The sequence below is a fragment of the Benincasa hispida genome, chromosome 4, assembly GCF_009727055.1.
Source record: "Benincasa hispida cultivar B227 chromosome 4, ASM972705v1, whole genome shotgun sequence".
NCBI classification, from domain to species: domain Eukaryota; kingdom Viridiplantae; phylum Streptophyta; class Magnoliopsida; order Cucurbitales; family Cucurbitaceae; genus Benincasa; species Benincasa hispida.
The window spans coordinates 2,572,041-2,587,651 of NC_052352.1; the positions used below are offsets into that span (position 1 = coordinate 2,572,041).

At 26.8% G+C, this 15,611-nt stretch overlaps 1 protein-coding gene across 1 annotated transcript; it reads right to left on the bottom strand.

Moving 5' to 3' along the window:
• Window positions 1-2,093: 2,093 nt before the first annotated feature.
• On the bottom strand, window positions 2,094-9,726 carry LOC120076312 (hippocampus abundant transcript 1 protein-like). Its single transcript, XM_039030076.1, has 14 exons — window positions 9,538-9,726; window positions 8,735-8,846; window positions 8,504-8,616; window positions 5,614-5,736; window positions 5,342-5,544; window positions 4,978-5,053; window positions 4,625-4,711; window positions 4,356-4,436; window positions 4,192-4,224; window positions 3,989-4,042; window positions 3,857-3,898; window positions 3,235-3,313; window positions 3,084-3,154; window positions 2,094-2,406 (listed from the first exon to the last, which is right to left on the bottom strand). The coding sequence occupies exons 1-14, from the start codon at window positions 9,700-9,702 to the stop codon at window positions 2,326-2,328; spliced, it is 1,320 nt and encodes a 439-aa protein (XP_038886004.1). The 5' UTR covers window positions 9,703-9,726; the 3' UTR covers window positions 2,094-2,325.
• Window positions 9,727-15,611: the final 5,885 nt, after the last annotated feature.

Here is a 15,611-nt window from a genome sequence, read left to right on the forward strand (position 1 = left end):
AAATGAGTATGATATAAAAGATCAAGAATAAAACAATAAAAAAAATAATCAAAATTGTTTTTGATACTAAAAAGAAAATTGTTAGTTAGAGATTAAAAAACAATCAAAATGGAAAAAAAAATACAAATAATAAAATTGTGGACCTTGTCCACGAGTTTGGTCCTTTGATCAGGTTCACATGGCTGACTAGATTGAAACATAATTGTGTACCAGGTATACGATTTTTTCCTCTACCAAAAACTACCCTGTTTTTTCAATACTTTTGTCTTCAACACTACTTTTGAAATTTCTTTCCTATGTACCTAATTTTTATTATTACTTTTAAAAATCACGTTATTTTTTAATTTAACCCCAGACCAAGCTTTGAAAACTAAAAATATATATAGTTTTTCAAAATTTATTCTTGTTTTTAGAATTTAGCTAAGAATCCAATTATCCATTTAGAAAAAATAAAATCATGGTTTGGAATTTATGAGAAAAAAATATAATTTTCAAGCACTGAAAATATAAAATCGGATGGTTATCAAACGGGTAATTCTATTCACAAATTTATATGCTTTGTTGTTTATATACTATTAACACTTTCAAAGATCAAGCCAAATCTCGAAAACTAAAAAAATGTTTTCAAAAAAATGTTTTTGTTTATAGCTTTCGACTAAGAGGGATTTCTTTAAAAGAAAATATGAAAATCATAATTGGAAACTTAGATTAAATAAATATAAGTAGAAAAAAAATTAAAAATGAAATTGTTATTAAACGGAACCATAGTATTAGATTTTATGGAAACATATTAGCATTAAATTGTCCAAGTAGATATGAATATTGAAATTTTAATTTTAAAAATATTTCAATAAAATATCGTTATCATCTCATTAACGAATATTTCTATTACTTAATTTAAATTGTTTTTACTCCCAAATTATTTATATGTCATATTCCTTTCATATTCATATCGAGATTTTTTTGGAAAAGCATATTCATATTGAAATTAACACATGATATTTTTTTTTAATATTTTGTGTATATATAGATAGCAAAAATACAAATTAAAATTCTTAATATTAATTGGCAAATCCTCCAATTTTACACATATGTTATATATAGATGAATATAATTCAATCTTTGCAATGCCAAAAAGCTTTGAATTTTAGCAATCACAGCCTTACATCCTAAGATTGATATTTTAATTTGTTCTCAAATTTATTCTGAAAACTCAAGATTGAATGACCAAAGGGTTCAACTATCATACATTCAACACGTACAAGTTTAGAAACCAAAATTGTACACCTTTATTTTATAATTTTCTTGAATTGTACACCTTTATTTTATAATTTTCTTATCCTATACTTTCAAGATTTACCTTACTAATGAAAGAGGCATCTACTTTGTAAAATTATAAAAACCACCCTTAAATATCGTGGCAATTGCAATTGCACTCTCAAAGTATCAATTAAAAATTTAGTTCTCAAGCTTATATAAATATCAAAATTTGTCCCTCAAACTTGTAATAGTTGTAGAAATTAGACCCTCAAATGGAATATATATATATATATATATATGAACATTTAAACCTATACAATTATTATAATTTCTACAATTATTTAAGTTTGAAGGTTATTTTCAAATATAAAAAAAATGAACCAAAATATTTACAAATATAGCAAAACTTCAACGTCAATCTGTGCTAGACCGCGATAAACTGTAATATTTTACTATTATTTGTAAATAATTTCAATATTTTTATCATTTAAAATAATTTTTCTAAGTTTGATGATCCAATTTTAATACGTATACAAGTTTGAAGGTTCAACTTTTACAATTGAAAGTTTGAGGGTATAATTGTAATTACCACCATACTTTAGGATCTATTTTTACAATTTACCCTAAATAGTATAATATCAATATATATTTTAAACATATTTCCAAAATGAGTATAGCTCAACTAACATAGTGCTTACACTATCAATCTCGAAGTCAAAGGTTCGATTTTCCCACTACACACGTAAAAGGTTAAAATTTCAAAGCAATAGTATTCTCAAGTTCCAATCCAAGTAAAAATACAATAAAAGCCAAATTTCCAAAAAGTTATGTCATCAAGTGGAATTTTCTTATCAGAAATTATTTTTCCTTCCAGAATTTTAATGAATAGCCATTTGAACTATATGATGATCATGTTTTTACAGGACTCTTACAAATTGCTATTAACAAAAATTATGGGGGAAAACTATTCTTATCCCTTAATTTCCTAAGTTTTGAAAAACAAATAATATTCAAACATTTACACTATTTAACAAGTAAAATATGGGAGGGGAAGAATTACACGAACTAGGCTTCCACATCCACATGGCTGATGATGCAGGGTTTTGTAGGAATCTTTATCATCATACTCTGAACAAATGCTATCATCTGCCACATAAATAAAAGATTTCCATCAAATGGAACAAAATAAGTGTTCAAAAGGCACAAAAATAAGTTCATGATTGAATTAGCCTTTTTGGCCCCTGCCAAATCTTCATAATTTTTAATATATTGTATAACTTTAAAGCTCTCCAAGCATCATTATCAATACCACCATTCTAAGCAACTTCTAAGGTAACATGTTTTCTTTAGAAATAACAAAAAGTAGTCATGAATGTTAGTTTTTTTTTTTTTTTTTTTTTTGTTGCTCCCAAATAAAAATGTAGAACTATTGTAAATTTGTTACATGTTTTCTTTAGAAGTAACCAATAAAAGTAGAAAAGGAGCATAGTTGAGAGACTAAAGGTTTTTGAAAAATTAGAATAGAGCAATTTGCAACCATAAGAGCATATATCATGGTCTTTTTTTTCACATCCAAAAGAAAAATGTACCATATAAGAAAACAATTAACATATGCTAAGAATATGGATGTTTTGGAAAATTTAACATGTGATAAATGCGAGGTACTTTTTTTATTAAGAAAAAAATGCGAGGCACTTTTGGGGAATTTTTTAGATTAGTCAAACACAAATCATATCATAAAACTAAAATAGAAATTTAAACTTAAATCCCTTCGACAGAGCAGCCATAGGCATCGGTTAATGGAGTGGAAAAAAGATTCTTACCGCAGCAGATCCAGTGCACATGATGCTAAATCCAGGGAAATGAAATGGAGCGTTATCAGAGAGAAACAAAGCTGAAAACATCAAAAATTTGTTAATGTTATCATCTCTGGTTGTTGCATTGTACTATATATAGAAAATTTAATCAAGTAACCTGCTAAAGGGGAGAATACAAATGGAGAAACAACATTGGCAAATGAAGATATGCCTGAAATGCATCCTTGAGCCTTACCCTGATAATCAATCAAATCCAAGAATATTGTTATGTCAAACAACAAAAGTCAAGAATGAGATTCTTAAAAAATCTGGTTGCATATTTTGATTTTTGGTTACAACAAAAGTCATATTTTGCTAACATCTAGTTACATATTTTGATTTGGTAAAATTGATTTGTTTACAAGTCATTTTCATTTTCATTCAAGGTTACAAGTAATAAAAAACCGAAGTTCAGTTCTATTTGAACGCTTGTGACATGTCATGAATCAGAGTTTATAAGAGTTGTTGGTGTTGGTTTAGTCCATTATTTTAATCCACCAAAACCAGCTAGAGTTTCTTCTTTTATTTTTATCTGCCCAAACTCAAGGGCAGATTCTTTTTTAGGTAAATGCATAATCACATGGTTGTTTGATTTAGCAAAATTAGTTTATTTATGTTGTTACTTTTCAATTAACTTGAAATTTATCAGTCAATACCATCGTCATGTAAAGACTATAAATAGACAGGTTGTATTAGGTATTTTTGACCGATCAATGTTGAAGTTGTTCTTGAAAACTAACCTGCTCCCTTGCGCCAACTTGTTTCGATACTATGCTTTGCAACTGCAGATTATATATGTGAAACAAATTAAGTTCAATCAAGTTATCAGTCGGGAATAACAAACTCTAAATATAAAGAAGTTTGACACTCACGCAAGGTTGCCAGAAAATATACAAAACAGAAAACATTGCAGCAACATAGGAAACCTGTTGCATGACAGCAAAGTTAGTCATTTCATGGCGTGATGTAATTTATGAAGAAGAATTGAACTTCAAATAAGTAAAGTAATATATAAAATAATGAACTGAATTTATTAAAAGAATTAAACTGCATTGACAATATATTTGCAAAGTACCCATTCGGACCAAGCTAAGCTGTGAAGAAGCATCTGCATTCAAAAGCCCATAAAACAAAGTTAAGAATCTAGCCATTTTCAAATTTCTTAATATGAAGTTGGATAATTAGAATAACATTCACAACTTTTAAGTCAAGAAGTAAGAAGAATGTTAGAGAGCTTACATGAATGCAGTTGAAAAAGATCCCAACTGAGAGCAACCTATACTCTCCTAGCGCAGGAACCAAGATGGGCATTAAAAGTAGCTGCAATGATTCGTTTAATGGTAAGAACTAAGAACACACACATGGAACAAAGATGGATATTGTGCTATCACCACTGGGTTGGAAAATGTAAGCTTAAGCAATAGTCTAGAGCATTAGTTATTTTCTTTTAACATATTCTCAACAGATAACTGACAAATACAAACTAAAATAAAATAGCTTGGAAATACCTGTGAAATACTCGAAGCAGCCCCAGAAATCACCATCAAATCAGCAATTCTATCCTTGTCAAAGTGAAATTTGGCTTTTAAATAGTACTGTAGATGGAAAATCAAACATAGGTCAGCATATCGATTTTGTCCAAAACAAGTTCAATTAAAATTCAATAGGCACGCTTGAGAGTCTGTGGTGGATGTAAAATCTATAGTGAGCCAAACAAAAATCTACGATGGGAGTGAGATAAGGGTGATCAACCATGACTAAAACTTTCTATTTAAAAGTAAACCAAATAAGTTGAATGAAATTATAACTAAAAATTTGACAAAAACTGACCCAGATTAGATTCTTGGATCAAAAGACTAACCATTATTGAAGCATGATGGCCAACATCAGCAAGATTGCTAAAAAATGCAACAACTGCCGCTTGTGAAAATGTCAAGCTGCAAATAATGTACAAAAAGAAAAGGATTGAGAATTTAAGAAGAAACTCAACATCTTCCCTTAGAGCCACAAATAATTTGGAACTTTTTTCTATATTAAAATACTAATTAGAGACCGATTTCAAACTTCAATTAGAAATCAAATTCAAATATCAGGATGAAACATGTTACACTATTTTTGAAATTGAAGGATTAAATAGAAACTAATTTGAAAACCAAAATGCCAGTCCATAAGTGTATTCTAATTTTTTTTTTTTTTTTTTTTTTTACAAATAATTGAACACATACCTAGTCTTCAACAGGGAAAAAAGGTCCGTCAGTGAAGGCAAGGTCGTAGTATAATTTTCCTGTTTAGACGAAATTGGATCCAAAGAAACAGATTCTACATTCTCCCCAGACAGTAAAGGAGCAGAAAGATTGCAACCGACGGCAGAATCAGTAAGGAAAATCCTCATATACGCTGCCGCCACAGCCGCCGTGGCTGCCGCCACCTATTCAAGAAGACAATGAGTTGAAAACTTACTATATATGAAATTTGAGAGAAAGAAAGCAAAGAGTACCTGAAATATGGATGAAATGGAGAGAAGACGAGCACAGAGAGTCCCGCAGACGGACGCAGAAGAGATAATGGCGGATAACATTCCGAATGCAGAAGCTCGCTGGTGTTCCTGTACATTGTCAGCCTGTAACGGCAGAGATAACCCAAAGTCATGACTGGATGGCCATGGCGTCGAAAAAGGGTTTGAGGGTGCTATGTGCCAACGTTGAAGCAGCCAAATGCAACCACTGAAACGGGAGGGTGGGAATGGGTGGGCCCGGAGTGCAACGAAAATTCGAAAAACCAAAAAACAAAGACCAGTAATATTGAATTCGAGGTTGGATTTCTCACCTCACATTTTAATTACAATATTTTTGCCAAAAAAAAACTAACTCAATCCATCGATTTGCTTCTTTATTATAAATTTGACATCTTAATTTATATTTGAAAAAAATAAAAAATAGACAGTTTAGAACGGTTTTTTCTCTTATTGAAAAGGTTATTAAAAATCAAATTCGATAGAGTATATATATACCTCCAAAAATAAATCTAATATTAGATCCCTTTTAGTCTTTTAATTACTATAGGTACCAAACATAGGGTCTTGGGATCATAAATAAAAGGAAAATTTTCATCGATAAAAAAAATTGTCAAACTATTATAGAAATAGAAAAAAAAATATTAATAAATATAACTTTTATCCATATCTATCGATGATAGAATTTTATCAATTTCTATTACCGATAGACTTCAAAAAAAATTAAAATTTTATTACTTTTGGTTTATTTTTCTATTTTTAAAAATCCCCTCAATAAAAATTAAACAATAGATATTTTAGAGTTTATTGTTTTAGTATTTTCTCCCTTAATAATTTTCACTTATTAAAACGAACCAAAGATTCCACAGATCACATAGTTGTCGCTAATTAGGAAACTTTTTTTAAAAGAGAAGTTATAGTTATACCACTAAAAAAATTCAGGTAAAAAACAAGTTCTAACTCATTAAGAAACTTTTACAAAGAGACAGTATACCACTAAAACAATTAATTAAAGTCAAAAAGTTCTAACTACTGGTTCTAATTATGATTACTTTATATATATATATAGAAGTCAAATGTTCTAACTACTAGTGCTAGTTATGATTACTTTATTTATATTATGCCACCTAAAAAATTTAGAAGTCAAACCAAGTCTACAAGTTGTAGAAATTTTAGATAAAATGAGCTTAGCTAATTAGTATGACTTCCCTAAATTAGAGGTTTGATCCCTTATTCTTATAGATGTTGTACTAAAAAAACTAAATTATACAAAATATTCTTAAACTTTGTATTTTGTATCAAAAATTACCTTTAAGCTTTCAAAAGTTTCAAAAATACTTTTAAAATCCCAAAACGAGTTCAAAATTAATCTTAACATTAATTTTAGATGGAAACTATTATAGTTTTGTATTAAAAATATTCCTGAACATTCAAAATTTCAAAAATACTCTTAAACTTAAACAAAATTCAAAAATATCCTTGTTGTAAGAATACAACCAAAAACCGCTAATACTCTCCTACTTCTTTATTTTTCCTCTTTTTTCTCTTTTCTTCATCAATACCCTCTATTCCTCTTTTTGTTTAGCTACTTAACATTTGCTTATATATAAATAAATTCATTAAATTGTCCACAATGTTAAGATATATAGACTATAACGAGAAAAAGAATAATGTAAGCACATAGAAATCTTAGGATTTAAATTTTCTTATCAGAGTAATTGAGTGTGTGTTAATGATCAAATACTTTTTTTTTTAACTATTTATGTATGTTTTAAGGGGAGGTTTTGATTTTTGAATTTTGTGAGATTTTATTGGATTTTATGTTTTAACTTAAGCCTCGTTTGGTAACCATTTGTTTTTTGTTTTTATTTTTGAAAATTAAATTTATTTCATTCATACTTCTTTCAATGATTTACATATTTCTTAAGTACGATGGTTGAATTATTAACCAAATTCCAAAAACAAAATATAACATTTTTAAAGCTACTTTTTTTAATTTTCAAAAATTGGGTTGGTATTTTAAATTATTGGTGAAAAGTAGATAACAAAGCAATAAATTTGGAGGTGGAAGTAATATTCATAAGCTTAATTTTTAAAATAAAAAAACTAAAAACAAAATGATTATCAAACGATGCTTTAAAGTTTTGTTTTATATTTTTTGGTTGATGAGAAAATTGATGTAATAATTGAAAAAAATAGAAGAAAAATGAGAGTATCTATATTAAAAAAAACGAGAGTATCCATATAATTTGTTTTAAAATTGATTGTTTTCAAACTGAAGAAAACTTCAAACAAATTGATTGATACTATCTGTTTGAGCATTTTTTTCAACTTTTTTATTTTTGAAATTTTAGAGTTATTTTTACAATAAAGTATTAATAGTTTTTGTTTACATTCCAATGGTAAGGATATTTTTTAGATTTGTTAAGTTTAAAGGTACTTTTAAAAATTTTTAAAATCCATGTTTTTGAATAAAATACTAACCATTTTCATTCAAAGCTAATGGTAAGGGTATTTTTGAACTCTTTTTGAAACTTTAAAAGTATTTTGAAATTTTTTAAAATTTAGAGGTACTTTTGACCCAAAATAAAAATTTCAAAGGTATTTTTTATAATTTAATAAAAAAAAATTGCATAAATTTTACAATAGTTTTTTTTAATTATTTAATTATTATTATTTTTAAGCCAGAGGAATCATTCTGACTAAGTGAGCAACAAACAAAGTTTAAGAAGAAAGAATGAAAATATATTTAAAATAGATTAACTCCTAGTTTTGTGTCTATTATTTGGTTATTGAACTTTTAAAATTAGACAACTTTCAAATTTTATGGACTAAACTTCTAATTTAACCTTGAAATGATAAATTTAGTTCTTACCACATAGACAACAGCCAAGCATTGAACGCTTCCTTCACAAATTGTACTCGTCACACATTTCAACCGAAAATAAATATAGAACAAATCTCTTGACCTCCCATATCCCAATATCCCTACCATCAAAACCAACAATTTAACTACAAATATAAGATTAAATTTACTCTAATCTCGTCTAAAGGATAATTTAACAAAAAGAAGAAGAAATGCAGAGATCATGTGACCAACACCAACCAAGGGGAATTATGGCGAGAACCAAGGGAATGGTGAGAAGAGTCTTCCTCCCAAATTTATCCGAGAGGTTTCCAAGTAGTGGCACCATTAGCAACGCACCAATTCCAGTCACCTATGTAATACAAAAACATAAATTATTCAAATCTTTAGTGGTGGAAACTGTTCGATTCAATTCAGTTTGGTGGTCGAACTGAATCGAATCAAATTTTCTAATATGTGAAACTAAACCGAACTGAACCGAATCGTATATATATGATTCGGTTCGAGTTTAAATTTGGTTTTGATATTTTTAAAAAGTCTTATGTTATATTTTTAATTAAAAGACGGTTCGGTTCGATTCGGTTAATTTGGTTTTGTTCTTTAAATTAAAAATAGGTCGGTTTAAAATTCGGTTTTATTCTTTTTTTAAATAAATAAATAAATGAGAAATATTTCAAACGGTAAAACTGTTGAAAATATTTACAAGATATAGCAAATTTTTCGAATAATGATAGACGTTGATAGATATTGCTGATAGAAATTTATTAGTGTCTATAAAAAAAATTTGTCATATTTTGTAAATATTTTGGTTTATTTTTCTATATTTAAAAACAATCCTAAATATGTATATATATTAGTTAAAAACGATTTGGTTCAATTTTAAAAAATTTTCAAATCGAATCGAACCGCATTTATTAGTTTCACTAAGTTTTCAATTCGATTTTTCAAAACTATTGGGTTTTTGCAATTTGAATGGACTACAAATCCTCATTCCTACATACATATGGAATGAAAAACGGTTAGTTCCATCGTAGAAAACTTACGACTTGTTGAAAGCCGGTGAAGTAAATGGCGAGAGAACACTCGTCTTGACCGGGACACAGAGCGGACATGGTGACATCTGTAATGGCCGGAAAGGCCATCATGGTTGTGAAAGTGTATAGAAATACTGTCACCAACAAATGGCTTAGCTTTGAACTTCCTTCCATTTTTCCTTCTTTTCTCTCTCTCTCTCTCTTTCTGATTTTTCTCCGATCATATTGGTTCTGAAACCCATTTCCCTCCGACAATATGTAGGCTCTTATCACTTGTTGTTTAGTGCTAATTAAACAACCCACATTTGAAATGTGTGTTTTTATATGTATAAAATAATAATAATAATAAAACTAGAAATTTATATGTATACAGGTCATAGGAAGAATCTTTGAGGGCAGCATATCAATATGACTTGTGATTCGTTATCTTTTAACAGGAATAATATTTCTGTGTGTCCACTCACATCGCACAAAAAAAATATATATTTAAATATTTAAAGAAAGAGGTAAAAAAAATTTGTCACGTGTCAAATTATTATGAAACAAGTTTGTATGATATAATAGATGGGTATAATCTGGAATGCATCTCAGTACTATTCTTTTTTGAATACAAGTAGAGTATAGTTTATTGAAATATAATTTAAACATTCAACGTCATAAAAGTAATACATGTCAATTATTGTTAACCAATATGGATTAAATTATAAGTTAATTAGGCTCGAAACTTTAAATGCTTTGTCTATTATTTAATCTCTGAACTTTCAAATGTATCTAACAAATTTCTCAACTTTCTATTTTGTGTCTAATAGAGTCCCTGAAATTTTAAGTTTGTGTCTAATAAGACCATAAAAATTTCAAAGTTTTTAAGAATTAATTGATTTATTAAATGTGAATTTGATCTAATGAAACTGTAAACTTTAAATTTTGTGACTAGCATATTCATGAATTTTACAAAATTATTTGAAAGCTTAGGAATTAAATTTGTAATTTTTAAAAGTTCAAAGACCAAAGGAACAAAACCTCTCCATCTAATAAAATAATGTAAAAAATATTACACTTCTCTTTTAAAATATTTGAGTTAGTTGTATTTAGATTGTGTTTTCGAACTCAACAATTTTTACTCTGGGAGTTTGCATTTGGTTCCATTTTGGTTCATCTGTGAGGGTTTTTTTTTTTTTTTTTTAAATTACTCGTGGAAAACTATGGATAAACTTATTTCTAAATAAATATACTTTTTCTAAGTTTTTAATTATTAAAATTTCAAAAAGTAATTTTATTTTATTTTTTTCCATCTCCTTACTCAGGGATAAGTGAGATAAATGATACTGTTTTAAAATAAATTGAAGAAGCAGGTTGGTTGGAGAAAAATTAGGAAAATATATATATATTCTTTTATAGAGTGCGTCTCAAATTTTTCTTTTTTTTTCTGCCAAACGGACCGAAGTTTCCATTTTGACCTTTTAAAAAAAACCGGTCTTTTTAAACTACATCTGGGTAGTATTGAGATTGCCAAAGATTAATTTTTTACGGAAAACAAATATTTTTAATCTCTAAATTTGACTTAATTTCTATTTAGTCATAAATTTTAAAATGTTATTAATTTACTTTTTGATAAATTTAATTTAGGTTTAATTTTTATTTTTCATTAAATATTATTTTCAATTTTTTATATTAATATCAATTAATTGATTTAAAATAATTTCAATCATTGTTCAATTTTAGTCCATACACTTTCTAAAAAATCTTAAATTTAGTCATCATTGTCAATTATAGTTAATTTTCTGAAAAAAAAATTATTTTATATTAGCATTTTACTATAAACATTTATTCTTTATTAACATTTTACTATAAACATTTGTTCTTTTAGTTTTAATTTTTTTGAAAGTAGGGAAACTAAAATTGAACAAACTTCACATAATCAAGATCAAAACGATATTTTAACGAAAACAAGATATTACTAATATGAATATAATATTAATAATACATATTTTAACTTGTTAAAAAAAAAGCATAAAACATTTATTTATTACTTTCTTTGAATTTTTGTTTTAAAGATTTTTCTTTATAAATATCCAAGGACATGGGCATTTTATCTATATTTTTATCAATGTTTTTGTAAAATTAAGACTTCATTTTAACATATTTATTTTTTAATCTATTTATTCTTTTAGTTTTTAATTCAAATTGAAACTCAGATTGATGCTAATAACTAAAATTATTTTAAATTCATTAATTAATATTAACGTCAAAGATTCAATGTGGTTGTTTAGAAAGAAACATGTAAATCTTGAAACCTACCTATCAAATTAAATCTGAACATGTGAGTCTTGAAACTTAGCGACTAAATTAAACCTAGAGATTAATTTAGGACGGCAAATATAACATTTTATAATCTAGAAACAAATAGAAGAAACCCAAAATTTAGAGAAAAAATATATTTTTTTCTATAAAAAAATCTTCGACAAACTCAATAGTCAATACTACCAAAAAAAAATAGTTTAAATGAAAAAAAAAAAAAGTAAAAAAAAATGTCAAAGATAACTAAAAATAGAAGGGGAAAAAAAGAAAAAGAAAAGAAAGAAAAAGAAGATCGGACGTTTCAGTCCATTTAACGGAATACTCTATAAAAGCAAAACAACCACATGGATTTCCTAATTTTCTTTCCAACCAAACTGTTTCTTCCAATTTATTTTTTAAACAGTATTATTTATCTCACTTATCCCCTTATTTAATTAATTTTTGAATTTTTTTAATAATTTAGAAATTGAAGAAAGAAAATATTTTTTACTTTTATAAAAATTAAGGGTCATATATAATGGAAAAATTTATGGAGGAACCAAAATAGAACTAAATTCAAATATAAGAATAATATTATTGTCTTTAAAATTCAAAGTCTCAAATGCAACCTAATTTGAAGGTAGAAATCAAAAATCTCATTTATCTAATTATATATTATCTAAAGATTCCCTCAAATATACATTATTATGTTGAAAGAATATATATAGTATAGTAATATTGAGAATTTTGCAATATATTGCAAGTATAGGGAAAAAATCTAAAAATATATCACCTCTTTAAAATATAGAAGTGTTTACTAATCAACTTTTAAATTTTTTATAATTTCAATTTCGCCCTCCCTTATTTTGTCTTATTTGCACATCTTCTTCTTCATTTTTTTTATTTTTTTTATTTTCTTCAATTTTTGCTTCTTTCTTCTTCTTTTTTTCCTTTTCTTTCTTCAGTTCTTGCTTTTTTTTTCTTTTTTTTTTTTTCTAATTTTCCTTTCCTTTCTCCAGTTTCTTAAACTTCTCTCTTTCTTTTCTTTTCTTTTTTTAATCTTTTTTCTTTTATCCGGTTTTTTCTTCTTCCATTTTTTCATAAGAATTATGAGACTGAGTTTCGTACCCAAGACTTGAAAACAATTTATAAGTGAATTAACATCAACAAGTCAATCATCAAGTTTGATTATTATAATGAAACATTAAATATGAAGAGCAAATGAAAACAGATTTGAAGAAACTGTTTATTTAGTCCATAAATTTGCACCATTTTTAGAAACGTTTCTTAAAAGTTTGAAATAAGAAACGATAATAGTTATTAAACAAGTTTATTTCTCAAAAAAATGATAAATGCGAATGATATCAGACAGGGCAATAGTTTTTTTTTTCTTTTTAAAGGACTTTAAAAGTATAATGTCTATGAGAAATAAACTTGAAAAAATGGCATAGATGACCCAAAATGAAGGGCACAACTTGAAATATTTGTGTATTTGTATACTGTAATATTTGTTTACAAAACCAAGCGAAAAATAATGGTTTGGTTGACTGTTTTCTGTTTTTACAAAGTGCCCTTAGAGGTATTGAAAAGAAAATGGACTATGGGAATGTTTGGAAAGGACAAGGAAAGAGACATTAAAGTGGTCAGTAGCTATAATTGATAGAAGCTGTCACTGATAGCATGTTATCAGTGATAGAAGTTAACACTAATAGTACATTATCGATGATAGAAGCTACCACTGATAATATGTTATCAGTGATAGAAGTTAACACTAATAACACATTATCAATGATAGAAGCTACCACTAATAGCACATTATCAATTATAGAAACTACCATAGATGATATATTATTGATAATAGAGAGCTATCACTGATAGCATGATATTAATGAAATCATTTATAGCATGATACCAATGAGATCATTGATAACATCTTATCAATAATGTTATCAGTGAAAGAAGTTATTACTAATAACCATGATATGAGTGATATTAGTGATATCAGTGATAGAAGTTAGGTGAAATCCATATAACGATTTTTTTTTTTTTTTTTTTTAGTTCATAACTAGTTGTAGAATTCTCATGCTAGCTTTAAGTGTTGATATTTCAAGGTTGATTCTAATTGATAAAAATCTATCAGTGATAGCAACTAACAATGGCTATCCGTGATAGCTACGATAGAAGATTATCAGTTAGAACTACTGTGTTAATCTTTCAAAGTTGATAGTCATTTATGAAAGTCTATCAGCGAGAGTCATTAGTAGTTTTTCATCACTGGTATAGCTCAATCTTTCAAAGTTGTTAATTTTCTTTCAATGTTGATAACTACTTATAAAAGTCTACTATTGATAGCCACTAATAGCCTTAACTATTTATATTTCAGAGTTGATTCCAATGGATGAAAGTGTATCAATGATAGACATTGATAACTTATAGTAAATTAAAAGCTATATTTCAATATTGTATTAATATATTTCTCAAATTGAAAGCTACCATTTATAGCAACTATCAGTGATAACAACTGACAGCAACTATCAGTGATAGAATATATAGTTGTTATCACTGATAGATGCTATCAGTGGCTATCACTAATAGCTGCTATCAACGATAGCTTTCAATTTGAGAAAATTGGGAAGAAGCGAGCAAAATGGTGGTTAGATGTGGGCCTTTTAGTCTTTTACCATTTTTTTTTTGTTTTGTATATGTAATTATTTTATTCATGTACTATATATTCTATTATCTTGAGTCTGAATTCCATTTATGCAACTAGCCCAAAACTACGTTTAAATAATAATTATTCATTACATTTATAAAAATTTATTACAAATTAAGAGAAATTTTCATAAATAGAAAAATGTCAAACTATTTATTAAAATAGCAAAAAAAAAAATACTTATAGATATTGATAGACACTAACTTCTATTAGCCTCTACTAAAGGATTAAAATTTTATTATTTTGTGTAAATAGTTTTTTTATTTTTTTATTTTTAAAAATCCCCTGCAATTAAATAGTATTTAAAAACTTTAAATTAAAAGTCCAAATATTTCACGTGTATTTATTATTAATTAGTAATAATAAAAACAAACAAAATTTCCAATCCCCTGCCACTGCCACGAGGCGGGCGTGACCGGCGAGACTTGGGCCTAATAAAACACACTTCTCAATTATGCTCCATGCATAAACTTTTTTCCCCACAAGTATATTTTAATTGGTTTGTGCATTATTTTATTGTAAAGTTATGGATTTCTATTTTCACATGTTGTTAAATTAAAAATAATGGATCATTTGGCCTACAAAATTTTAAATTCAAACAACTCAATTTACTAATGCAGTTCAATTTTACATATTTATGGAGTACTTTTATTTTTTCCTATTTTTTTTTACTTTTATATTTATCGAAAAATTTCATATTTTCATCTATCTCTACTTTTTAAAAAAATCGTTACTTTTAAGTACAAGAACTAAATGTGTTTTTTTTTTTTTTTTGAAAAAAAAGTATGTGCATTTTTTAAAGGGTTGACAAGGGAAATGTAAAGTTTTATTTGGAGAAATGGTAAAAACATTTCAAAATTATAAAAATAGCAAAACGAATTTATATAATAGAAAATACTAATTAAAAATAACAAAACTACCCTAAAACAAAAAAATTAAGTACACAGATATAAATATATACTGCTTCAAAAGTAACTCATATATCACAAATACACTGTACCTAAATATTCTAGAACTACACCGTATCTAAACATTCCATAAGCAAAAAATAAAAATCACTATGGTCCTTAACGCTTCCAACATCCTATAAAAG